The sequence below is a fragment of the Xiphophorus couchianus genome, chromosome 6 (genome assembly GCF_001444195.1).
Source record: "Xiphophorus couchianus chromosome 6, X_couchianus-1.0, whole genome shotgun sequence".
Taxonomy (NCBI): Eukaryota; Metazoa; Chordata; class Actinopteri; order Cyprinodontiformes; family Poeciliidae; genus Xiphophorus; species Xiphophorus couchianus.
Genome location: NC_040233.1, coordinates 25,705,566 through 25,730,391, shown reverse-complemented (window position 1 = coordinate 25,730,391; position 24,826 = coordinate 25,705,566). Strand labels below are relative to the sequence as shown.

The window sequence follows — 24,826 nt, the reverse complement described above, 5'->3', positions numbered from 1 at the left end:
CCCTTAATGTTCTGATTTTAATTTCAAAATTCAGATTTAATCTCAAATTTATTTTCTGTGAATTTTGATTTCTTTTTTTAAAATTCGGACTAAAATAGTCTGAGTCACATTTCTGACTAGTCAGAAAAAAAGAGAAGTTTTCTCAGTCTTTTCTGAGAAAAGTTAGAATTTTTGAAATTCAATTCCAAACTTTGAGGAAAAAAGTCAGAGTTGAGAATTCTGACAAAGTAAAAAAAAAAACAAATTCTGTAATATATTTTCAGAATTCTGAATTTTTTCCTCAATTTTGACTTTTTTCTTCGAAATTCGGATTTCAACTTAAAAATTCTGTCTTTTTCTCAGAATTCTGAAAAAAAAGTCAAAATTTTGAGGAGAAAAAAGTTACATTTAATTTTCTTCTTCAGTGGTTCTAATCCTCTCCTGTAACCTTTATGTTGTGGGTCACATGTATAAGAAAATCAGATTCATCCCAGCTGTTTGTGTTCATCCATTGTCCTTGTTAGCATCATTCTCAGGGATTCTGTATCTCTGGACGTCCTTTAGCTTCATCTTAGCCTCTCTCTCTCACACACACACACACACACACACACATACTTGTTTTTCCCGAAACGTGAGGACTTGTTTTGGCGAGTGACTAGGTGGTTACACGTGGGGACCCAACTTTCTAAATGAGCTAAAGGCTTGGTTTTAGGTTTGGATTTTTTTTAGGGATATTGGAACATGAAATATAATCTTTAACATAAAAATTAATCAAATTTAGAAAATCAAAAATCTGTCAGGTTTTTGGCTCCATGTGGGGACATGTCCATCACCAACTACCACCAGGTGGCACTGTGTAATTTTTGGGAACACAGTTTGTCAAATATGAGCAATCCTAGTTCTTTTAAGTCAATAAACTGTGTTATATCAGATTTGTTTTTGTTTAATGTTATTTTTAAGTGCCTGGTAACATGCTTAATGCCAACCATCAATAATGGACTACATTTTCTGGTTCTATGTGAACCATTTTATTGCATAACTTACAGTATCTTGTTGCAAAAAATATACATACAATCCAACATGCATGTACTAAAATGAAATGTATTCATTGATATGTATCAATAAACATGAACATACAGTATGCATACATACTTGCATTACAAAACTTGACTGCAGCTGTCTCAAAACTTCAAAACCGGCAGAAACTCCAAACAGAATCGGCGTGGTAATGGCACTAACAAATGATCCGTTTTCTTTCACAGTAACAAAAAGGTCAACGCTTACCTTCTTTTGAAAGTCTCTCGTTTTAATGCATCTATGCGATTTTTCACATAGAATTTAATCCCTTGCCATGTCCTGTCCTTGAGGGCTACTGGTGAGGTTTCAATGCACTTCATACACTGGGCTTTCCCAGGAACCTTTCCAGAGTCAATACAGTCCATGAGTGTTTTCTCCACTGCCTGGATTTCTTCTTGGTTCCACTTCAGTCTCTTCTTTTGTGGTGGGCCTGAAAATAATTAGGGGCACTTTTAAGTGTTCTTCAATGAAAAAATGTTTCAGTCTGTATGACAGAGCAAGTTATAAAGCTATCATGAAAACATTTCTTTACTACAGCTGTAGTAAAGCATTATTTCATATTTAAGGGTCAGCTGTCAGCTCCAATAGTTGTCACTGTTGAAGCTGACAACTGGTAGTGAGAGAACACATAAATCTCCCCATCCTTTATAGAAGTATCAGCAGGTACAAGAGAGAATTAATTGTACAAAATACTTCACAAGCATAAATAATTAAGGTCAAGGGGATGTTCAAAAAATACGACAAAATTGTTTAAAATATCATCCATTTCAAAAACACTTCACCAAAAGGAAGATTTTGAGTGATTTGATGGTGGCTGGAGACTCGGTGAGCCTACGTTAAGAGAGCATCAACATAAGCGGGGCTCTCTAATGGATAAAACTTAAATCTCCCTTTGTCACAGAGTCCAAACTGGGAAAACTCGCAGGGCCTGATAAGTTCTCCTAGCACTATAGGTTTTGGAAATATTTTATAGGTGCAGTTAAGCAGAAAGATTAAAATAATCACCCAAACTACCTTTGATCAGTCTAGTTAGTTTGCTGTTTGAAGACAGTTCAAGGTGGCAATAAGAGAGAAGGGGGAGAAGAAGTAAAACCAAACTTTTGCTTGAGGGTATGCAGTCAAATGAAAATTGAGCTATTCTAAAGTTTTATATGTTGAGATATCATGTAATCCTCATGAGATTATAAAATGAGGAAGCCTAATTTTGACACCACACAGACAGTGCTGTGAAATGTTCATTATTTACCCATTTGTTTAGTTCAATAAAAAAATTAAGGAAATATTGGAAATAGGTTTACACCTGATAATGTGAAATATTCAATGAACACTAAATGTGTAAAAAATAACTAAAGGTTTACATGTTCTCAAGCCTGGCTTGCAGGAGGAACATTCAGTTGAGACATTAGACCCGGTGGTTATAATTTCTTTATAATAAAAATTTGCAGTCAGATAAATTCTTCAGTTTGAAAGATGTGTCTGGCAACATTTTTAAAGCTTCTGCTCATTGATAATCTCCAAGGAGGAAGAGAAACTACCGTTAGTCGTGTTGGAGTTGCCAGAGACTTCCATGTCTGCCAGTACCTCGTCATCTGACCTCTCTGTTAAACCAAAGAAATCTCAAAATATATCTGACTTGGACAAAATTATCAGTTACAGAGTACATTGAAAATTTGTATAAATGACAGAACCCAAAAATGACATACATGAAAAAGAGTAATGATAGAGGACAGTGGCCTCTAAAGGTTCAATATTTATCAGAAATCTACAATCTCATTTTCTTCACGCTTATAAATATTCTTACCTTTTGCTGAGGGCAGATCATTGCTTTGTCCAACTTCAGTGGTGCATCTCCTGGTCACCCCAAATTGACCTAAACAAAGGTATATTAAGTAAAAGCGTATTCAACAGTGTAAGCAGTCAGTATGTTTACTTTATACAAGCATTTCAAATAATTAGCTTAACAGTTTAACTTTGTACTAATTTCTTAACAGCACTAAATCAAAAGCTGCTGGTATTGTAATTATCTAATTTTTACCGTCAACATTTAGTTTGGCCCTGTTAGCAACACTTTTTAAAACATTTCTCCTTTTATGGATGAAACTATCAGACTCATTTCCATGACCTGTATCTATCCATCAAATGTAAAAAAAAAAAAAAAAAAAAAAAAAAAAGATCTTGTAATGGAAACGGCACTTATTTGAAAAAACTTCTTAATGTCGAGTAAACCATTTTTATAATTCCAAGAGGTGTTTTTTCAGGGGATTCGATAATCCCCAAATTCACTAAAGTGTCATGGAAGCACTTTTTCACATGTCCACATCCCTGGCAGTGATGGATGTGATATAGTCAGTCAACTTAATGTCATAAAATCTGGTTTCCAACTTCCAGGTGAGAAACAAGATGGCAACAGCTTAACCTTGTGGTTTTCTGACAATTATTCTAAAAATCTACTTTATGTAATCGAAATATATTATATATAATACACTAGAGAGTAAGTTAAAATGCCTAAGCACAAATCTAAAAGTGCACTGCTGTCTTGACAACAGATTGTACAAAAGGCAGAAATCAATGTATTTGTGATTCCTCACCATTTTCTACTTTTTTGTTGCCATCCATATCTGGTGATCTGGAAGATGAAGTACCAGCATCCCTCTCAGCTGAGTCAACCTCTTCTTCAGTGTCTGATCCACTGTCCACAGACATTTTTTCTGGAAAATGAAGTAACAAATATCCATCATATTAAACTATGAAGCATTGCATATGCTGTCAGCACAGTCTTAGCGCTTTTCCTTGTTCTATGGCCATTCAAGTGAGCAATTTACAATGGGAAATTATGATTGAATTTCCCAAAGATTAAAACAAGCAAACAAAAAAACTACAAGAATTCGAATATGTAATATAAAAAATGCCTGCTGAGCTACTTCTTCCTACTGTTGTCAATGTCTGACACTCAAACTTTTATAGATGTCATCTTTTTTTTTTTATTTACAAAGTCAAAATCAAAATAAATAGAACGTGCCATGCCAGGGGGTCAAATTAAATCTTCACAAAAAAATATACCAATTTACCTTGTGGATCAATGCTGATTTCATCCAGATTTCGTCCTTTGAAGTGGGAGAGCTGTCCTCTTTCTAGTGCCAGCAACACTTTACTGATTTTTGCCAACTGTAATGTCCCTTCAGGCAATCTATAATACTGACGATGAACTCTAATGTCATGGCCAAGGAAGTCAGCTAGGTCGTCCATTTCATTGTCCTTTAGGTTAAGTACCTTTGACATGGTGGCCATGTGCTTCCTCAGTTTGGTTGAGGACAATGCTCCAGGGTGTTTTGCTCCACAGTTTTGAGCCATCTCACGAATAATATCCGATCCTCTGAAGTGATTGAGAGTCTGTGGTCTCCCGAACATGTATGGATTCTCATCCAATACATCACAATTGCGGCGATTTTGGACAAGCAACTCCATTGATGATGCCATATTAGGAGTTAGGAGAATGGGAACCTTTCGGCCACGTTTGCCTTTTATCTCAATTCGCTGGAAGTGTTTACACAGCTTCTTTTCAAGTTCTGACAAAGCAAGCTCCACATCTGGATGGGTGACAGAGGTATCTCTCAAGGTGAAAGCGTTCAGTGGCATCTTGGATACTTCTCCCTCTCTTCTCCGGTTGAATATTATCACCTCACAAAGCGTGATCTTGGCAAGTTCAGCCCAGTTCTTCTTTACAGCTTCTTCCTTCAGGTTCCTCTGGCACTCCATCCTTTTTGTGTCAAGATACTGGTGCATTTTCCTAACGTCTTCAGCAAAGGGAATAAGCTGAGGAGCATTCCACTTAGCCTCATTCAAAGTCCTAAGAGCATGGGAAGAGACACACTCGCTCCATCTGGTCTCACAGATTTGTTTGAAAATTCGCACATTGTGAATGGTATTCTCATCGCCTGAGATCATAGCCTCACATTCAAGAACATTTGCCACTTTCTTGAGGTTGTGACCCAACTTGAGTGCTAAAGATGGCGTTTTGAAGACGTTTGTTCTTTCATCCAAGCCAGCCACTTTCTTAACTGCATCTATAACATGAGGGAAGTTAGCTGGCACAAAGAAGTCTGGGAGCGTCTCCAACTTGCCATCTTTCTTCCCTTGCAGAACAACTCGTGCGGTTTCGCGCATCTTCTGTCGGATGTATTCGTGTCTTGTAACATCTTGACCATGTTTGTTGAACAAATGTTCTCCAAATTTCAAGATGCACTTCTCACTTTGGACAACTTTTGCTACATCATCATGGTGCATGTCATGTATTAGTTTCCAAAACTGTGCATTGACGCTGTCTGGTACTGGCTCTGCATATTTGCAAATGGCTTGGACTCGAGATGTTCCTGGCTTCAGTCCTTTGACTTTTTGACTGAGATAACACCTCTGCATATGCCTCCACAAGGATTTCCGCTTGAGGTAACCCTCGCAGTTGATGCAATGCAAGTAATCACCAGCTTTTGCAGATTTAGTGCATTGTTGGCGGGGAATGAGCATTCCTTTTCCCTCTTTAATGACTTTATTATTATGGGCACGGTTTCCTTTGTTTCTTATCAAGGACAACTGCAGCCGTCGTTCTCTAGAACCTTTGGGACATTTCAGTGCACTTTCCACTTCTGGTGTATCACTGTGTTTTGCTTCTAGATGACGTGCCATTTTGCTGTAAGGTTTGCTACAAAATGCACAAAAGTACCTTTTATTGTAAGCCCTACTGCCATCTCCCTTCTTCTTCAAGGTCATGACTGTCACATCAAGTGAAGAAGATTCTCCAGGATCTTTTGCATCAGTTGAAGAAGATTCTCCAGGATCTTTTGCATCAGTTGAAGAAGATTCTCCAGGATCTTTTGCATCAGTTGAAGAAGATTCTCCAGGATCTTTTGCAGTCAAGGAACTAGAAGTGGTCACACGCATTCTCTTAAGTGGTTGGACTTCCAGAGAAGAAGTATTTTTCTGGGCTCTTTTCTTCCTCTTCTTGAGCTGTTTAACGTCTACTGAACTGTCACTGTCGTTTAGACTGCCACTCTCAGATTTCTCAGAATCGGGAACATACTCTTCCTCAGTGATGTCAGAACTTGATAGAGATGCTTCTGAGTAGCAAAGCATTTGTTTGTTTAGCTAAAATTATTTTTTTTAAAAAGAGAGAAATTACTTTCAGATTATTTCTCAAACATATAAACAAATCAGAAGAAGTTAAATATGTACAACTAGTTTTAAAAAGTTCATTAAAAAAGAAATACTCCCAATACTAGTATGATTTCTTTTAAATTTTTTTGGTGCTTGTTAGCTCAAATGTTTTTCCAACATTTTTAAGCATCCTCAAAAAGTGACAGATTTACCAGCACATGGCGACTAACTGAGTTCTTGGATAGTTTGGTTTTAAATACTACAAAAAAATAGAATTTCTAACCTAAGTGAGTCTTAACATTAGGTTGGACTATGATATTTATAAATAAACTTACAATCACACTGTCAGTTCTTGTAAGCTCAGGCACGCTCATGTCCCCTTCAGTTGGTGTTGGACCAAGGATGATGGTATCGTCGCTCTCATCGGATGACTGTTTTGACTCCAAAAAATTATAAGTTTAACTGTTAAAATGTGTCCATGCCTAAATGAACTGTTACAATTTAATACAGAGCTACAGTTAACTTCTACTGAATCAAGGTATTTAGAAATCCCAAAGATGTCACATATTAACAGCACCAAAAGTGCACAGGCTCCTTCAGATTACACTGGAGATTCTGCATTTCATGGTGTATAATATGACAGCGCAGTACTTAATAGAGTGGGTGAGAGGATAAATAAAGCAAATGCCTTGCTTACAGATTTAATACAAACCATGAAGTGATCCACCCAGATTTGTTACAAATATACCTAAAGCTAATATTCTGCTGTGTTCAAATGTGACAGTTAAAAATCAGACACCATGGCCAATTACTTTTGGATTTTGGTATCCATTACCACCTAATCTAACCTACTAAATTTAGATTAAATGACACTGAAACTATGCACATTTATTTTATACTTCAACTTGACAGGCCATTGGAATTTCATAGACTGGAAGATAATAAATGCTTCAGAGTATTTTGGGTTTAGTCCTGATTAGTCCATGTCTGGGTCTCTGGGAAGCATCTAGTGACAACTTGTATTGTAATAGACACTAAATAAATTTGAATTGACTGACAAGGTGAGTCCCCCTCAAAGAAAGCTCCTGTGCACAGTCTAAAGTTTCAGGTTACATGATTTTGCAAAGCAGCCAAATACCACCAAATGTATTTCTTCTCTGATAAGCATCGTGACGTTGGACACTTGAAATCTTGTAATAACTGACAGTATTTTTGTTTCACAAAACTTTTAAAAATTGAAAGACGTTTTTATCCAGCATTAAAGATAGCTATGAATTTGTGTTGATTACATAATTATAGTAAGTATTAAGAAATTTGCAAGAAGATTTTCTTGATATTTTTACAATAATACTGTCAAAACAGCTCAAGCCACACATACAATGGTACATTTACTAACAGTTCTCATCTCTGGGTACATCAAGAAAAAGGTGAAGCAAAACTAACCATTAAGCCCTTCTGATGGAGAAAAGACGTGTTCTCCCTCACTTCATTTGTTGCCTTTGTGACGAGCTTCTTGTGATGAGCCTCACATTTATTGTGATGGGCTTTAAGTTTCTGCAGGCGACGAGCTTGACGTGTTTGATCCTATAAAACACAGAAAACAAGCATTGTAAATGTCCACATCTGTGAAATTAAACAAATTGGAGACACAGGCCCCAGATGGAACTGGCACCTGACCACATTGAGAATGATGCATCCAGGTGAAACTTTAAGTCAAGAATCAGCAACTCCCAGGGTTTAGGGGTTGCTACAGCACACTTCATTCAAATCAAATCATTCTCCAATAGCTTGTTATAAAACATTTGTTAATGATCCATTAATTTGAGTCAAGTGTGGTGGAACAGGAAAACATCTGTGCAGGACATCAGCCTTTATAATCAGTTAAAATAAGTAGAAGTGAATCACTGGGGTATTAAAACATTTTCACAATATTTTGAAAATCTGAGAATTCTTAACAGGCCTGATTTCAGTCATCATCTATGATCCAGACATGTTAAACACAAGGTGCCAACTTGGATGGAGACATATTGTCAAGATACAGCATTCCTCCCAAACTCAATACGACAAGCTTATATCAAAATGATCTTTTTCAAGAATTTCTCTGCATAACATTTTTGCCACTTCTCTACAGCGAAAATAACTTTCACCACTGTAGGATTTGTAAATACTAATGCACATGTTCATTGGTGAAGACAACTGGGCAGCAACTTTTCCAGACTTTAATTTAGAACAATATTTAAATTAGCTATGCAGTATGAAGAGTACATGTGAGCTAGAATGAAACTGAAATACTGTCACATCCTTTGAACTTATTCATAGGCACACTTACCATTTGCCTCTGCTCTGGATCAAGCCCAAATGTCTCATCTGTAGCTGAAATTTAAAAAGAAAAAAAGTTAATATCACCTTAAAACAATTCAGAGGCTCTGCATCTCCTATATTTGGTCTTCTCAAAATATTTTTGGGTCTTATCACTAGGTTACAAATGTTAAATTTGGGATTAGAAATAAATATCCGACCTTCAGTATTCAATAATTTCAGCAATTCTTTAAAATTTCTAACTTTTTCAATTTAATACTCAAGATTGGAACAACTAGACTAAGGGTTATTAAATAAAATTATCAAAGTTATAGCAAGTCAACAATGGTCGAATGCAAAAAGGAAAGCAGTTGACCTGGGTTCTACCAAAGCTTCCCCCCAACACAAATCTCTATTTCCTTGGACATTTAGAAACAACTGGCATTTCAAGTAAAATCACCGACAGATGTGCTGAGCCTTTTCTTTGTTTAAGAAAAACCTGACTTGGTACTCTTAAATCAAACATTAACTGATATTGTGGTAGCTTCTTCTAGGCAACTAAAATCATGTTAAAAAAATTATAATTTTAATAGACTTCTTGTCACACCTCCCTTCTCTCACCTGAGCAGTTATAACTCGCATTATATTGATTTAGTGGAAACACTAATGCAAAACAACTTAAATGTGGGAAAAACATTGTGGGCTAATGCACCTTTCCCTGAGATAATTCACCTTTTAAACTGGAACAGCTGGGTGTAGACTCTACTCCACCGTCACTCCTATCACTGGATCTACTTCTCTGGTTGGCATTTTCCAGGAAAAAAAAAAAAGCATTCAATGATTATAAGTCAGTGTTAAAGGCCTGAAATTAATTTTGCCAAAACAGATCCCCCCCACCTAAAGTTATGATGCTGAAGTTAGTTTCCAATTCAAACCTCCTGATTCATCCTAATATACCCTCCCCCACTCCTACACCCCCCCCAAAAACCCCATAAATCCCAATCTTTATTATTTTAAAAAGGATGTAGTCTGGTGTAATGTGGCCTGAAGGCTCCCTTCCCAGCAGAATCAACCTTTATGCACAAGGCATCCATTTACTTCTGCCTCATGTTTTAGCTCCTCATGTCTATCGTCTCTCAATTCAGAGCACATGTAAAAAGTTATTACTCTTAAGTTATTACTCTTTTCAATCACACAAGCAGGGCCACTGAAAATATTGCATATTTCATGATTTCTGCTCTATTAGGTTTGCATGTTTCAAACTTAGCTTTTTTTATTTTGCATTTGAGTCATTTTTGTGAGCAGTCATATTTTAATAACTTATCCTTTTTTTGGTTAATTGTCACTTTTATTTCTATTTATTTGCTGTAAGACTGGACCTCAATAAATTGAAAATAAAACATGCATGCTTCTCATTAGCTGTAGCTAGGCTAATGTCAGCTAGCCATCCTAGTGAAACACAATTGAAACAGTTTTTACAGGTCAACACGTTTAAACAGCATTTAAAAGTATATCTGACTGAGTGATATAATAGATAATAACCGGGAGTCCATTAAAATAACAATAATCTTACCATTTTCTTTAGCTAGATTGCTCCTCATTCCTCGGATGTTAGCATGAAGGTCTGAATCTCCTCCTTCGGTGCAGGTGTGCAGCAGTCAAAAAAGGAGCGCTTGATTTAGACTCCGGCACAGGCCGGAGTTCCTGCTTGGTTGCAAAAAGCAGCTAGCTGAGGCTTACGGCCCAGCCCTGTGTTAATAACTAATGACACCTTAACTTTGGCGTCACAACTCTACCGAACATCAATTAAGTTATAAAACTAGGAAATTAATTACTTAACTTGTGTTATCTCCCAAAGTAATGCTTCAGGAGAAAAAATTATTCTTTGTAATGGACATTTTGTAGGTTCCACACCAGTCAAATCTGCAAAGTTTGAGAGCAAGCTATGGAGGAATGTTGAGGGGGGATGGGCATGGGTGAGGTGGGGACGCAAAATCTCAGGATGTGTGTGAGATGGCAGCCATTACAGAGAGACTGGCGAGGAGCTATAGCAAATCAGAAAATTAGGATGTGGAAAAATAAATATATAAATTAGGAAGGTTTGCAGAAAGAGACTGAAGAATTGTAAGCCAGTCAACCAACCTCCTTGAGTAGCATACTGATTCTTGATTCCTCTTGTCCCACCATTCTTTATCTTCAACCAAACATTTTGCATTAAAAGTTCAAACATGCGGCACTTTATAGTACAGTATGTTTCCCTCCAATCCATGGAGGGAATGTTGAGGAGTTATGGGCATGGGTGAGGTGGGGACATCAAATCTCAGGATGTGTGTGAGACGGCAGCCATTACTGAGAAAGTGGGTGGAGGGGCTACAGCAGATCCGGAAATTTTATGTGGATTAATAAATATATAAATTACAATAATTTGCATACTGATTCCTCTTATCCCACCATTCTTTATCTTCAACCAAACATTTTGCATTAAAAGTTCAAACATGCTACACTTTATAGTTCAGCATGTTTCCCTCCAAGCCATGGAGGGAATGTTGAGGGGGGATGGGCATGGGTGAGGTGGGGACATCAAATCTCAGGATGTGTGTGAGACGGCCTCCACCCAGTTTCTCCATTGTGGAGAAGCTGGGTGGAGGGCTGTAGTAGATAAGGAAAACTATATGTGGATAAATAAATACATAAATGTGAGCCAGTCAACCTGCTTGAGGAGCATGCTGATTCTTGATTCCTCTTCTTCAACCATTCTTTGTCTTCAACCAAGCACTTTGAATTAAAAGTTCAAAAATGCTACAGTTTATTGTTTTAACAACTCTAACTTAAACAGAGTCAGTCAAACAAATCCAATCCTTCTTTCAGTTATCTTCTTGTCAGGCCTGGAGAGACCAAAGGGTACAATGTCACCAATGGCCTACTTAAGAGCTTGTGGAGCAAACCATTGGAAAAAGATGAGGGGAGTTAAGAAAGACATAATACCAATTTGTACAATCATATTGAGCATATATGTTATTGAAATATTTACAAGAGGCTGTTAATTGATATAAATATGAAGTGCTTTATAGAGTGTTGGTCAAATCTCAATTAGCTTTTACAGATAATTTCTTCTATCAAGAAGAATATATAAGGAACTACGAGATCTTACTTGGGTTAGCCCATCTTTGATGTGTTGGTTGAAGGCCATTGACAATGTTTGACCTCAGGAATCTACTTCAAGTGTCATGCCTGGCTCCCAAATACATTTTTGGGAACCAGGCATGAGACATTTTCAGCCTAACTGACAGTGCCTACTAAACAGTAACAGTCTATCTATCATCTTTGAAATTTGATTTTTATTCATATGAAATTTTGTATGGGTAAGCCACTTAAAATGGACAACACTGCATAACCTTTACACAAAACGAAAAGCAAATAAAGGATTTTGTTTTGCAGAAAACTTTTGCACTTAATATTGTAACACAGAACTCTTCAGGAAATCATTCCTACGAAGCAGGCCTAAACATGACCTGTTTGACTTGACTAATGAACATGGGGTGAAATACTACATTGTAGTTTCTCTTTAGGGATTTTTAAATTATTTTAATTTAATTTCTGGTTTAGCTACTGTTTCAGTCTTTACGAAGGGACTTTTCTACATCAAAGACATGAATATTTAGTTCTGAGTAATGTCTGCTTGTTTGTTGTCTGTCTAGAAGAGCAAAGACAACTGTTTAAATCATGTTTTTATTTTCAACTGATTAATCTTGCTACATAAATTAAAAAGAAACATTTATGCAGTCCCCATAATTTGCAGTTTCAATAATTCTCAAATCAGCAAAGATCTTAAATACCTTAAAAGACAAGTAATAGAGGAACATTTTAAAAATGCCATTACCAAAACTGAAACACTGTTAATTAAATTACACAGAGTAGAGTAGAGTAAGAGTAGCAGGTGGATAAAGTGGCTGTGTTATGCCAGAGTCAATTATCTATTGTTCAACAGTCTAATGACTGAGGTAAAGAAACTGTCCTTGTGGCGGGACGTTCTGGTCCGGGTGGACCATAGTCTTCTCCCTGAGGAGAGGAGCTTAAACAGACTGTGTCCATGGTGAGAAGTGTCAGTTGCAATCCGACCTGCACGACCTAGAGTCTTGAAGGACTCTAGGTCGTGCAATCTCCTGTAAAGGTCAGCGGTTGCAACCGATCACCTTTTCATCACTACACACAATGTGTTGTAATCTGTTTGTCCCTGGTTGTGGCTCCATTGTACCCAGTGATAGAGGTAGTGAGGATTGACTTGATGATGGCTGTATTAAACTGCACCAACACTCAGTTGGCAGTTTGAATTCTCTCAGCTGCCATAAGTAGAACATCTGGTGCTGGGCCTTCACGATAAGGGAGCTGATGGTTGGTTTCCACTTGAAGTCCTGGGTGATGGTGATGTCCAGGAAGCAGGATGAGTCCAAAATGGAGATGGAAAGGACTCTGAGAACAAGAGGGGATGATGGGTTTGTGACTTTCCTAAAGCCAACCATTAACTCCACTGTCTTCTGGGTATTGAGCTTCAAGTTGTTATAGCTGCACCAAGCCACCAACACTAGTGTGAGCTTTCTTTATTTTAGTTTCCAACTCCTTTCTCTGTGGAGGGTATTTACTCTATGTGGTAGTCTTGATCCTGTACCCAAGAGTCTCCTGTACTGGATTACTGCTGCAGTGGCATTCGGCTCTTCTTTGGTTTTGTAGATGGTGGCATAGGGATAGTCTTTGGTGGTTTTTAGTGAAATGTTTTACCCTTGCCCTGAGCCCTCCTCCTCAACGTCTCTACCTCTTCCCATCTGTAGGAGGAGTTTCCTTAGTTTCTAAAAAAGACTAAATGACAGCTTTGATCCAAAATGACCTACTTCTTGTTGGGTATGCACCATGGCTCCAAGAGACATTCATGATTGTTGATTGAAAAATGCTTGGGGACAGATTTTTAAAAAAAAGATTTCTAGGGAGTGCTGTTGAGGAACACCCGCTGTTCAACCTCGCCCAGTCTAATTAGAATATTTTCCACAGAGTCTTTAAGCTCTTTAGTTCTTTCTTTAATTGAGACAACATCTGCTGCAACAATTTGTAGTGTTGCGCTCATGTTCCATATTTCTTCAATGAAGTTGGGGTCGGTATGTTTCTCTTCAGTGCAGCTTAAGTCTGTCAACGGGTTAGCAGAAGTGCTGTCAGGCGTGGGGCTGGTCCTCGCTGCTAGCTTGCTTCTCGTTACTGCACCTTTGAAATAGTTAGCTTTGTTGTTGCTTGACATTTCGTCGGTAAATTATTAATATCTGGCTTCTTAGAAATACTTTAGGTTTTAGCATGTCAGATGTATTTATATCCGGGTAAATTGAGAGGTGTATATTCCAGATAAATGTGAAAGAAAATTGTCGGTTTCCGGAGCTTTCTTAGCGTGCTGCCATCTTCCTCGGCAGTCTCCAAAGTTTGAGTTTTCGAATATTCTTAGGCCTCCAAATTGGTGCTTATTTACTGAGGAGAATCATAATAAGCCTTTGAGTTTCAATAGGTTTTCACAGCGCTTAGCTAAGCTAAGTGCAATAAATTAAATAAAAAAGTAAATATTGGTAAACTTCACTTTAAATTAAACTAAAATAAATTACATAAAAAAATACTCTATAATCCCACACTGTAAGAAATTAAGTTTAAAAAGTTAGATTTTTAAAGTTAAAGTTGAATTTGGCCATTAAATTGTAAAACTCCTTCTGACCAATAGGGGGGACTAGTGAGTGAGCAGTAAGTGAAGCACACTTCCGGAACACCTAGCCTAAAGGGGACTGCAATACTCTGTGTGACCACTATGAGCGCATGCCTTAAACACTCGCACAAATTTTGTCTTGAAATGAAGTTCATGGGGACTTCCTGGAAAACTTCACGAGGCATGTTTATACACCATTTTATGCTACAAAATGGGGTTGTGCCGGTGGGGACCTCAAATTTGGTCCCCACGGGTAAATAGGTCCCCACGTGTAGGTATAGAGTCAGGCCAATGTCCCCACGCAGGGGGAAAAACAAGAACACACACACACACACACACACACACACACACACACACGCACACACACGCTCACCCTCCGTCTGCTCGCCGCCTGCTATCATCTCCTGGCATGAGCACACAGCAGCTCGCGCCCTGCGGGGGGGCCTGAAGGCTCGCAGGTGGTAGGCCAGGTTTGCTGGCAGTCCGTCATCTCCGCGCCCTGTTTACTTCGCTGTCTGCCGGAGCGTCTCCTCCTGTCGAGTCGAGGACTCCTCCATCAAGTGTCTGCGGCCGTCGCTCTCTGTGCGGATTGTTAACAGATGTCCAAGTTGAAGTCTGAGTGACACGGCTCCGCTGTGAGGGTGGGTGGGATTATACGGCGTGTAAAAGGATTACAGCTGAAACGTTTGCTGCCGTGAACTGTTGACGGTGTGAAAACACAGCGGCTTGTTTGGATTATTGGTGCGTTTAAGAGCGCGTCGCTGCTATTGAGTCGAATCTAGACTGACAGCCTTTAAACTCTGGATGTTTGTGAAAGTCTGAACTCACTGGCAAGGAATCACTAAATTTACAGCAGCAGAAAATCGGTTTGTGCTTCCAGTTGATTGTTTTTGTAAAGCAGAAATACAAGCATGGTATTAGTCTTGTGCTAAAGTCCTAAAGGGATCCACAATCAGTTGAACATGTTGTCCTAAATGTTTTGTAATTTTCCAGCGTATTATGAACACAGGGGGAAGAAATTTCCACTAAAAAAAACTTTAACATTTTCTGGAAAAAAAATAGGAAATTTCTGAGCTTCAAAAGTCAAAAATGTGCTAGAAAGAAATTTGAAATGTTGAGATTAATCTCAGAAATTTTCTGGAGAAAAACAAGAAAAGTTCTGAGCTCCAAAAGTTGAAATTTTGCTTCGAAATTTTGAGATTAATCTGAGAATTAAATATATATACTGTATATATACATATATATATATACTGTAAATGTCTTAATTTCAAGTCAACTTATTTTTAAAAATTTCCAAAATTTGAAAAGTTTCGACATTTCAAACTTTCATTCAAGTTTTTTTCTAGAATTTTTCTTTTAGATTAATCTCAACATTCCTGAGTTATTCTAGGAAATGTTCAACTTTCAGAAATATGTTTGTTTTCTAGATGATTTTGGAGAATAATCTAAAGTTTATTGTTTTTATTTTCTAGAAAATTTCAGAGATTAATCTCAAAATTAGATTTTTTTGGAAATGAACGCATAAACACAGTGCCTGTGTGACAATATTTGATCTAAATTTATAAAAACTAAACATAATTTACATTAAATTAATGTTTCTTAAAGTCTATTGTTACAACTAGTTGTGGTTTTTTTTTTAAGTCACCTCTAATTTTCTTGCCAATATTATATTTTCACTTTCATCGAATCTTTTAAAAACTTTTAGTTTATATTTTAGGGCCTGTTTTGCAATAAACTCAGATGCCAACATGATGAATGGTTTGTTGCAGAGAGCTGCTTAGAAAAAAAAAGTAATTTTATTCTGCAAACTTTGCTTTCACAGCAAACATTTATTTACTACTTGGCGCCTTCCCTGCTATTACATTTTTGACACATTACTATGCATTTCTGACTAAATGACAAAACAAGCAAAAGTAAAAATAAATCAACATCCTTACAAACTGTGATAATTTCTCTGCTCCATTTTGCAGAAACCTGAAGTCTCATCGGTTGAATTACTGAAATATAATTTTGTAAATGAATATTTTTGTTTTACCACTGAAACAAATAGAAGATGCTCCACTTCAAGAGTAATTTAGTTTTACCTTTGAAGCTGGGAAATAGTGAAGAAAGTGAGTTCTCCTCCCTCAGCATCTCGTCTCCAAACTGATGGTGGTATTACTCTGGTTTTATTTCAGACCAGCAAAATGAATTTTATAAATTCACCTCATGAATTTATAAAATCAACCAGAGTTTTAGTGCATGTTGCTCTTAATATACTGACATTAAATATAAAAACCTAATTTTGACGCTATTATCGGTTTGTGCAGGAGCTTTTAGTTTCCTGGAACTGACATTCAGAGTTTATTGTTATGCTGATTGTCCTCATGAAACACTTAATTATATTCTTGAGCAGTGCATCTCGCCACCATCTGAATCAGTTAAATCTCTGGGGCTTTTGTGTTTTATGAAAGGCATTATTTTACTTCCACAGACTAATGAAAACACAAATTAAGATTTCAGTCAGAGATCAGCACATCCACAACATCCAGTGCATTTTAATGTAACGTCCAGTTGTTTATTTCTTAAGCATGTTCAGTTTTCTCCACAGTTTGCCCTGGAGGCAGGAAAACCTCCCAACAGTGAGGAAGAATGCAGGTTTAGTGTTCTGGAGACTTTTGACGGACACGTTTGTGGTCGCAGGGTTTGAACTTTCGGGTCACACCGCTGCCCTCTAACCACCGCCTTCAAAGAAGTGCATTTCAAAGGAGCCGATAATCTTCAACAACAGGAGTAATTTATGGGTCACTGTAGCCAAGTCACGGTTTATTAATTCAGAGAGCCGACGCAGGTCACTGCCAGCGACTGGGGCGAGTTGAATAACATGTTGCCCAACCTCCCTGTGCTTCACGAAGGTGGAAGTGAATTCTAATCCAGCCGGCCTGCTGCACGGTTTACTAATAAACCGCAGAGAGCAGGATGGGGTGCGAACGCCGCTGCCTGCAGCTGGTGAGGCTAAAGGCCAGAGAGCGACTCAAACATCCCAACCTGGAGGATTGTAACGTTAGTTTGTGTTATTGGTATCTTATATAATCTAAACCTAAAGTTTACAATTTACTTCACATTTTTCTCTAGCATCCGTGTGCTAGCATTAGCATGCTAGTTGCTAAGGATGGTCCATGGATGTCTAATCTTTGTTTTCAAAGCAAGCAAGAGTCTCTTTGGACTTTTTGTACAAACTTTGGCTAAAAAATATATATATTTTAAATAATTATATTGAATTTACATAACATTGTTATGTAATGTTATGTATAGTACTTGCAATGTCTTATGTCAACTTTTCCCTCTTTAACAGAATGTGAGCGAGTTTATTAGGCGAGGATGAGTTAAAAACCAAACGACTGTAATTCCTCAAAGCCTTTTTCCCCATTTACAGTGAAAATGCAACTAAAAGTATGTCTGTTAGTCAAACCCTGTAAGAAATGTGTACTTTAATATTATCTGTGACATTTCTGTGGCATTTGAAACCACTTCCTCGCCGTTCTCCTGGAGCACATACAGGGATTGGATAAGCCATCTATATTGGATTTAAATCCCAGGATCAGAATGTTCCTATTAAAATACCCTCAAGCTGAAAACCCGATGACATTTACATCTGCTGATTGCTATTTCAGATCGGCGCGACACCCAGCGTGTTATTTGGATGTTGTCTGGATAGTCGGTGACGCTCTTATTCTGCAGAAATTTCTGGATGAAGTGGGGAAGCTCCCTGCCAGACGTCCATTAAACGTAATGTTGTGACAGGCGAGAGTCGGCTGCAAATGAGCATGTGTCACTTTGCAGAGTTCATACTCTATATGTTTCAGCAGGTGCTTGTGTGCCTTCGCCTGTGTTTATACCCAAGTGTCACAACAAATGATTGGAAACATGTATGAGCTGATTCTGTGTGCGGGCGTCCATCACCGGCGCTCTAATGGAAACGTGTCTTCTCTGGATGACGGAGCGAAACGCCTCCTGTTTACAAAATGGAAATCTTGTGCAGTCAATCATTTATTACAGTTTTTTGTTTTACGTGTTTTTCAGCCTAGTTCGAACTTGATGCCTGGAATCTAGCTCCATGTTTGGAGAACTAAGCAGCAAAGATGGGCGATATGGACTTGGAATCTTGTCAGTAAATTTCATGGTGGTATTGTGATAATGATAAAATGTTTTTTAAAAAACTATTTATTACACATTTTTGGGTGATTTCATGGCTGTGAATTCATGAAATGGAAATCATGGAGCCACCAACACAAATACTCCTCCTGAAAAACTTTCCCATTTTCAATTGGCATCTTAAAAATAAGTGTGATTTTCACAGAGATACCCAAAATTGTACTCGAGTAAAAGTATCACTACTTAAACATATTTTTACTCAAGTAAAAGTAAGTAGCTGTCCAAGAAATCATTCAAGAGCAAAAAAGTATTTGGTAAAAAGTATTCTCAAGTAGAGAGTAACTAATCAAATTATCAATCATTTAGTATTTAAAGATTTATATTATCATATGGACCAAATTATAAAGTTAAGTGGAAATTTTGGTATTTTAAGGACCAAAATGATAATAATTCATGTAAGTAACAAAAAATAACAATCAGGCAAAATATATATTTTTAAATCAGTTTCTTTTAATAAAAAACTCATGAAGCTTTAACAAAAACTGCAGGTGTGTCTGAATCTTTGGTTAAAACATGTTTGTTTTTCATTCAGTGGGTAGAAAATCCAGAACATTTACTCAAGAAGAGCAGAGATACTTCATAATAAAGTCACTGAAGTAAAAGTAAAAAGTACAGCGTAGAAAAACTACTCCTGAAAGTAACTTTTTTCAAAAAGTTACTCAAGTAAATGCAATTGAGTAAATGTTACGACCCTCGTCTCAGTAAACCCAACTGACCAACATGCTGGAGTTCTGATTGCGTTGCCAGGTAACGGGCTGGGTTTTACTGGGGTTGCTAGGTAACGGCTCAGCGCTGCTCATTCGTACATTCCAGAAGTTTCTGCCAACGGGTCATTTTCAAGACGTGAAAAAATAGTAACTTTAAGCACTTTGGCTGTTTTCCAGAAGCAGTTTTTTTATTTTTTATAAAAATAAAAAACGGGCAAAATGTTCATGTGCGAAATTTCTGGATGTAAACAACATGCAACGTTTCTGTTATTTTTTGCTCCATTCTGGCAATTTTACAGCTTAAAACATAAAACTGTTGTAAATGTAATTGAGTAAATGGAACTAGTTATTACCTAACTGTGGTAGTTAGGTAGTAACTACTTAGTACCTAACTTCCTAAATATATACTTAAATATATATGTTTAAATATGTGCCTATATACAGTTACATATATTTAAATGTAGTTACATTTAAATATATTTTAAAAATGGAGCCTTGGCGAAAATTCAAACTGGGAGACCCGACCAGCTTCACCACATCATCTAATCACTACGCCCGACCGCAGCCAATCCGGACCGGAGCTTCACGCCGCTCCAGCCAATCGTCGTCCAAAGACACCTTCAAAAGTCCAAGCTACCCTGGGTCTTCCTGCTCGTCAGCCGTGCTTCGACCCACCTCCTCCCCTTCTCCACCTTCACCATGAGGGTCGTCCTCCAGGATCCCTTGTGCTCTCCCTCTCCAAGCTCCGCTCCACCACCAGTTTCGGTCCCAGGGGGAAGACTATCCCGAGCTCGCCGAGCAGACCGCCTGCTCACGGCGATCCTCGGCTCACGGTCTTCTGCCGGGTCCGAGCGCCAAAGAAATTGTACCATTAAATCTTTTTAACTGCTATTTTCTTCTCCGTGTGAGTCTCTCCAGATTGAATTTAATGATATGATGGAACTTAAAACATTTGCGGAAATGAGTTGGGCTTTTTTTTACTGTTTGTATCTGAAATTTATTGAGACGACGATAAGTCAAAATTCTTATTGTGACAAAAAATGTTCACAATAAATGATAAACGATATAATAAATGCCCAACCCTACTGAACCCGTCATACTGGCTCTGTGGGGCACAATTTATACAGAACATCATCAAACTGAAAAGAAAATGCAGATTTTGCTGTTCAGGCTTCCTTAATCCTCCTGAACCATCTTCAGTATAAAGACTTTGATCTTGTGTTTGATGCCGTCAGTTTACAGAGACAACAAGATGCCAAATCAAATCTTAGTCAGAGGACCATCGTTATTATAAAACATCACATTTCCTCCACCAAACAGCAGTTTTTGTAGCTTTTTTCCTGATTTCCACCAGTGATGGACAAGCACCCAGAGGATCAGCCCAGTAAATTAGCAGGACTGCTGCCTAATCATGTAAGCGACACCCACAGACATCTGGTAAACACTTCAGCCGGAACCATGCAAATGAACTCTGGCATAATGGATGGCCAATTATGGATCTGACTGATGGGGCGAACACAGGGGGCTCAGGCGTTTTGTGTGTGGATTTTGTTTTTGTGAAAGCCAGCGTGCAGAATAAAGGTGTTTTACACGCTTTATTATAAATATGTTCTTCACATTTAACATTTCCTGTTAGTATTACAACACCGCTTTAGGGCCACTGTAGATAGGAAAGAGGACTAAATGTCGGCACAGAAACCCTCAGAAGTTGAGAGATTAAGCTCTAAAATTTGATTGAAAATATGTTGAATTTTCTGAGTGTGAAATGTCAACAATTTGCAAGAAAGAAAATCTGAAATTTTGAGGTTAATCTGAGTAATTTTCTAGAATAAAAACAGAACATTTCTGAGCTCCAGAGGTCAAAAATTTAGAAGAAAACACTTGGAAATTGTGATATCAATCGCAGAAATTTTCTAGAAAAAATCATGTCCGAGTTGGTGAAGTTGACAATTTAAGATAAGATAAGATAAGATAAAAATAAAAAATTAATCTCAGAAATTTTCTTGAAAAAACAAGAACATTTCTGGACTCGAAATGTCAAAAGTTTGCAAGAAAATTTTTTGAAATTTAGAGCTCAATCGCAGAAATTTTATAGAACAACACAGAAATTTATAAACGTCTATAGCTGAAAACTTTCGTACTTAGAAATGCAGAAATTTTCAAGACAAAAATCTTCTAAATCTTTCTAGAACATTTCCTAGAGTAATCTCAAAATTTCTGGGGTTTTCTTGCAAATTTTAAACTTCTGAAACTCAGAAATTTTCTAGAAAAATCTTTGAATTTTCTGAGATTAATATTAAAATTTGTCTTGGAAATTTTTGACTTGCGAATCTCAGAAAATTCCATTTTTTTTTCTCCAGAAAATTTCTGAGATTAATCTCATATTTTTATTTTTCTTCTATAAATTTTCAACTTTTGGAGCTCAGAAATGTCCTAGTTTTTTTCTGCAAAATACAGAAATTAATTTCTCCTTTTTTTCTAACTACAATGGCCCTAATTCACTGTCGTAAAGCATAGATTTTTTTTTTCAAATTAGATCTACACGGTTGCAAACATGTTTATCTCAATAGTGTGTAGCAGGGTGGATTTTTGCTGCTCTCTCTCCCCTGCAGGTTTCCTCATCTGTGTGTGACAGCATGACGAATTTACATTACGTTTATAAATGTGTGTGTGTGTGTGTGTGTGCATGTGCTTGTGTGTGTGTGTGTGTGTGTGCGTTGGGGGTCCTGTTGCTCGTGGGGGTTGGACGTTCTTCTCCAAAGGTATGGTTTGCGACGCAGCAGGCAGGTGACGAGGATTATACAGCCGCTGGCGGAGGTAAATAATGCGGCCACTCTGCCGGCCGCCGTAGCGGTTGCCTTGGAAACAGAGAGCAGAGAGTGGCCCTAATTTTGTGTTGGACTCCCTGAGACAGATGAGCTGTTTGGCGTGTCGAGGGAGGTTGTTCTGCGTTTGTGTTGGAGGAACAGACACAGGATCCGCCATTATGCTGCTGCTGAAGTTGCTTTCGCTGAAATGTTTCAGCATGAATATCTGGAGAGCCTGAGAAAAAGATAAATATGTGACAAAATTTATTTTGAAAAATAAAACTAAATTGGTGAACAACACTACAAAAAGACAAAATCTTACCAGGTATTTTGGTATAGTTTCTCTTAATACACTTTAAATATGACAAAACTTTTACAAGTAGCAAAATGTAGGAGCTTCTTTTGAGTCAATAATGCCTTAATTTTAATGAAATAGAACCATTTCCACTGGCGGATTGTTTCACCTATAAAATGGGAAAATGTCATGTAATAAGTGGAATAATCCACCAGAGGAACTACTACTTTTTCATCAGTATTAATGAATTATTGTCTTAATACAAGCTCCTGTAGACACGTTGCATGTTATTGTTTACATCCTGAAATTTTGCGTATGAGAGAAGAAGGTATTATTAGTTTAGTGCTCTGTGCTGCAGCAGAGCACGAAATAACACAGAAAAACTGTTGGAGAACAATTCAAAACCACTTACTCTTCCTTTTTCTCGCTCTCTGAGTCGCCCACATGCACACAGACCCGTTTCCATAGCAACTGACTGGCAACAGCTCCACTATATTTATCAGGATTCAATACGTAAACATTTCCCACACAAAGAACACAACATTCAGTCTGTTACAGTTTTATGTTTTCAGGCTTGATGTTCATTTTGAGATTATTAAGTGATCACTGTGGTAGATTAGCTGCCGCTGCTATTAGCCAAGCTAACACAGTGGTGGTTGATTTGCTAATTTAAACTCCTGCTCTACTGATGATCTGTCAGAGCTGATGCTTAGTTGCTCTTTTTTTGTTGTTTTTTAACTGGACCGAAACACACAGAAATCCATAGCACATCTACATGCTACGGTTGCCATAGTCAAGCTAGCAAAACTGACATTCTTCCCTCTTCATCATTATTTTTCTTAATTAAAACTTTGTTCTGAACTTGTTTTCTAATTGTCAAAGTATTGACAATTATATGTACCTTTTTCCTTTATATATCACACATACACTTAAGGTTTAGCGCGTTATATTGACAACTTAATAGCTAAAACCAAAGCAAGTCAACGTTAGCAAGTTTTTTGCCCTTCGCGTGACTTTGGGTTGTTTACTTGTATTATTTCAAGTATACAACGATATTTGCAGTAGAAAATAGACCAAAAATACTTTGTAAAATTATCTGGATATTCTATTTTTGGATGATATGCTCCACCATAGGACTCATGTTTTAAAACCCATACAGAGATTGCACCAGTTGACTCTTGAGATGTTTGTACACCTGCTGAAACCAAAATAATTAACTGCAGGTGGGATTAGATTAGAGGAGGCTCCTGTAAATCAAACCAAATAGGGTTCATAATGATATTAACATGATATTGAGTTTTCAGGATTGACAGGAGACCCATTTTTCTTGGTTTAAAGACTCTGATCGCTGTGGAATATTCATTTTTGAGATAATTATGATGTTTGGAGCTTAGAAAGGTTTACATATTTCTCAGTGTGTCATTATACAACTTGGTCTTAAAGTTTAATGTGGAAAAAAAAATTTGTCATTTTATTAAAAGAAAAAACACAAAATCTCACAAAGTCTAGTTTCTACTACAAATATCTTTGTATACTTGAACAAGTAAGACATTGGTCATTGTTTTAAGTTAATAATTCCTTTATATTGATGAAAAGGCAGATTATTTCACTAATAACATGGGAAGAATGTCTTGTTATGAATAAGATAATGGAACTAGTACTTTTTTCCATCAATATTAAGAAATTATTAACTTAAAACAACTTCCTATACCTTATTTGTAAGATAGTTTTGTCTTATGTATGAAATCAGACCAAAAATACTTAAGATTCTGTTTTTGCAGTGTAATGTGCAGGTTGTCCTAGTATATATCAAACATCATTTATTTGCTCTTTTGTCTCTTCCACAGCTATAAAATCAGACCTTTGTTATGTCAAGTTGTAGGTGGAGTCTGAACAGTCGATCAAGCTTCGCCGATGACAGCTGGACAACAGCAAATATTTCAGCGACATTAATAAAATCTTTCATTTTCAGCCTCTGCTCCACAGTTTGATATTACTGTCTCTCATTCAGCGCGCCTCGCTCCGTCCCTGTCATCCGCTGGGCAATAAATCAATAGCGTATCATTGAAGGAGACGTCTGTGGGAATGGGAGGAAGCGAGACCTCGGGGAGGAGCGAGGCCGGACTTTAAGATGCTCAGATGAAGTGTTTCAACGCTAAACTCTAAATCAGTTCAGGTCACAGAGAAGGAGCCATAAATGGCTCCCATAAGAAATAAGATAAACATTTTAATGTTGTCTCTGTGTTTGTGCAACAACCAAATGTTCTGGAGAAAAATGTTTCAACTGCAGCACATATGTGGTTTGTTTTTCTGTTTACAAATCAATTTGGGTTAAGGTCTGCAGAGATTTTACGGAGCTGAAGTTGGATCAGATTCTGCTGTGTGAGTCGGCGCCATACAGCAGGGCAAAGGCATTGTTATATTTAAAAAAGAGGAGTAAATGTCAGCCAAAACATTTTATTTCTTTTAATAATCAGAAGTTTTCTAGGAAAAATTGTGAAATTTCTGAGTTTCAAAAGTTTAACGTTTTCTAGAAAAAATACCTAAAAACATTTGATCAATTGCAGAAATTTTCTAAAAAAATGTTGAA

At 37.4% G+C, this 24,826-nt stretch overlaps 1 protein-coding gene and 1 long non-coding RNA gene across 3 annotated transcripts in view; one reads left to right on the top strand and one right to left on the bottom strand.

Annotated features, from left to right (window-relative positions):
* Nucleotides 1–24,207, top strand: part of LOC114147203 (uncharacterized) — a 42,779-nt gene extending 18,572 nt beyond the window's left edge. The window contains exon 3 of the long non-coding RNA XR_003596040.1: nt 24,084–24,207. This is a non-coding gene — a long non-coding RNA (uncharacterized LOC114147203). The remainder of the gene's footprint in view (nt 1–24,083) is intronic.
* On the bottom strand, nt 984–11,939 carry LOC114147202 (uncharacterized). Of its 2 annotated transcripts, XM_028021796.1 has the most exons (10): nt 10,076–11,939; nt 9,235–9,301; nt 8,534–8,577; nt 7,648–7,788; nt 6,540–6,644; nt 4,125–6,195; nt 3,645–3,764; nt 2,858–2,926; nt 2,592–2,654; nt 984–1,486 (listed from the first exon to the last, which is right to left on the bottom strand). In XM_028021796.1, exons 1-10 carry the CDS (start codon nt 10,076–10,078, stop codon nt 1,260–1,262), a joined length of 2,910 nt encoding a protein of 969 aa, XP_027877597.1. In that variant the 5' UTR covers nt 10,079–11,939; the 3' UTR covers nt 984–1,259. The 2 variants fall into 2 exon arrangements, with proteins under 2 accessions (XP_027877597.1, XP_027877598.1); XM_028021797.1 differs by lacking the exon at nt 2,592–2,654.
* Nucleotides 24,208–24,826: the final 619 nt, after the last annotated feature.

Coding starts and splice junctions, on each gene's coding strand:
- LOC114147202 (XM_028021796.1), bottom strand. Junction 8,578..9,234: donor CAGCTGTTCCAGTTTAAAAG/GTGAATTATCTC, acceptor TTTAAATTTCAG/CTACAGATGAGACATTTGGG. Junction 1,487..2,591: donor CAACTCCAACACGACTAACG/GTAGTTTCTCTT, acceptor AATTATTTTCAG/GCCCACCACAAAAGAAGAGA.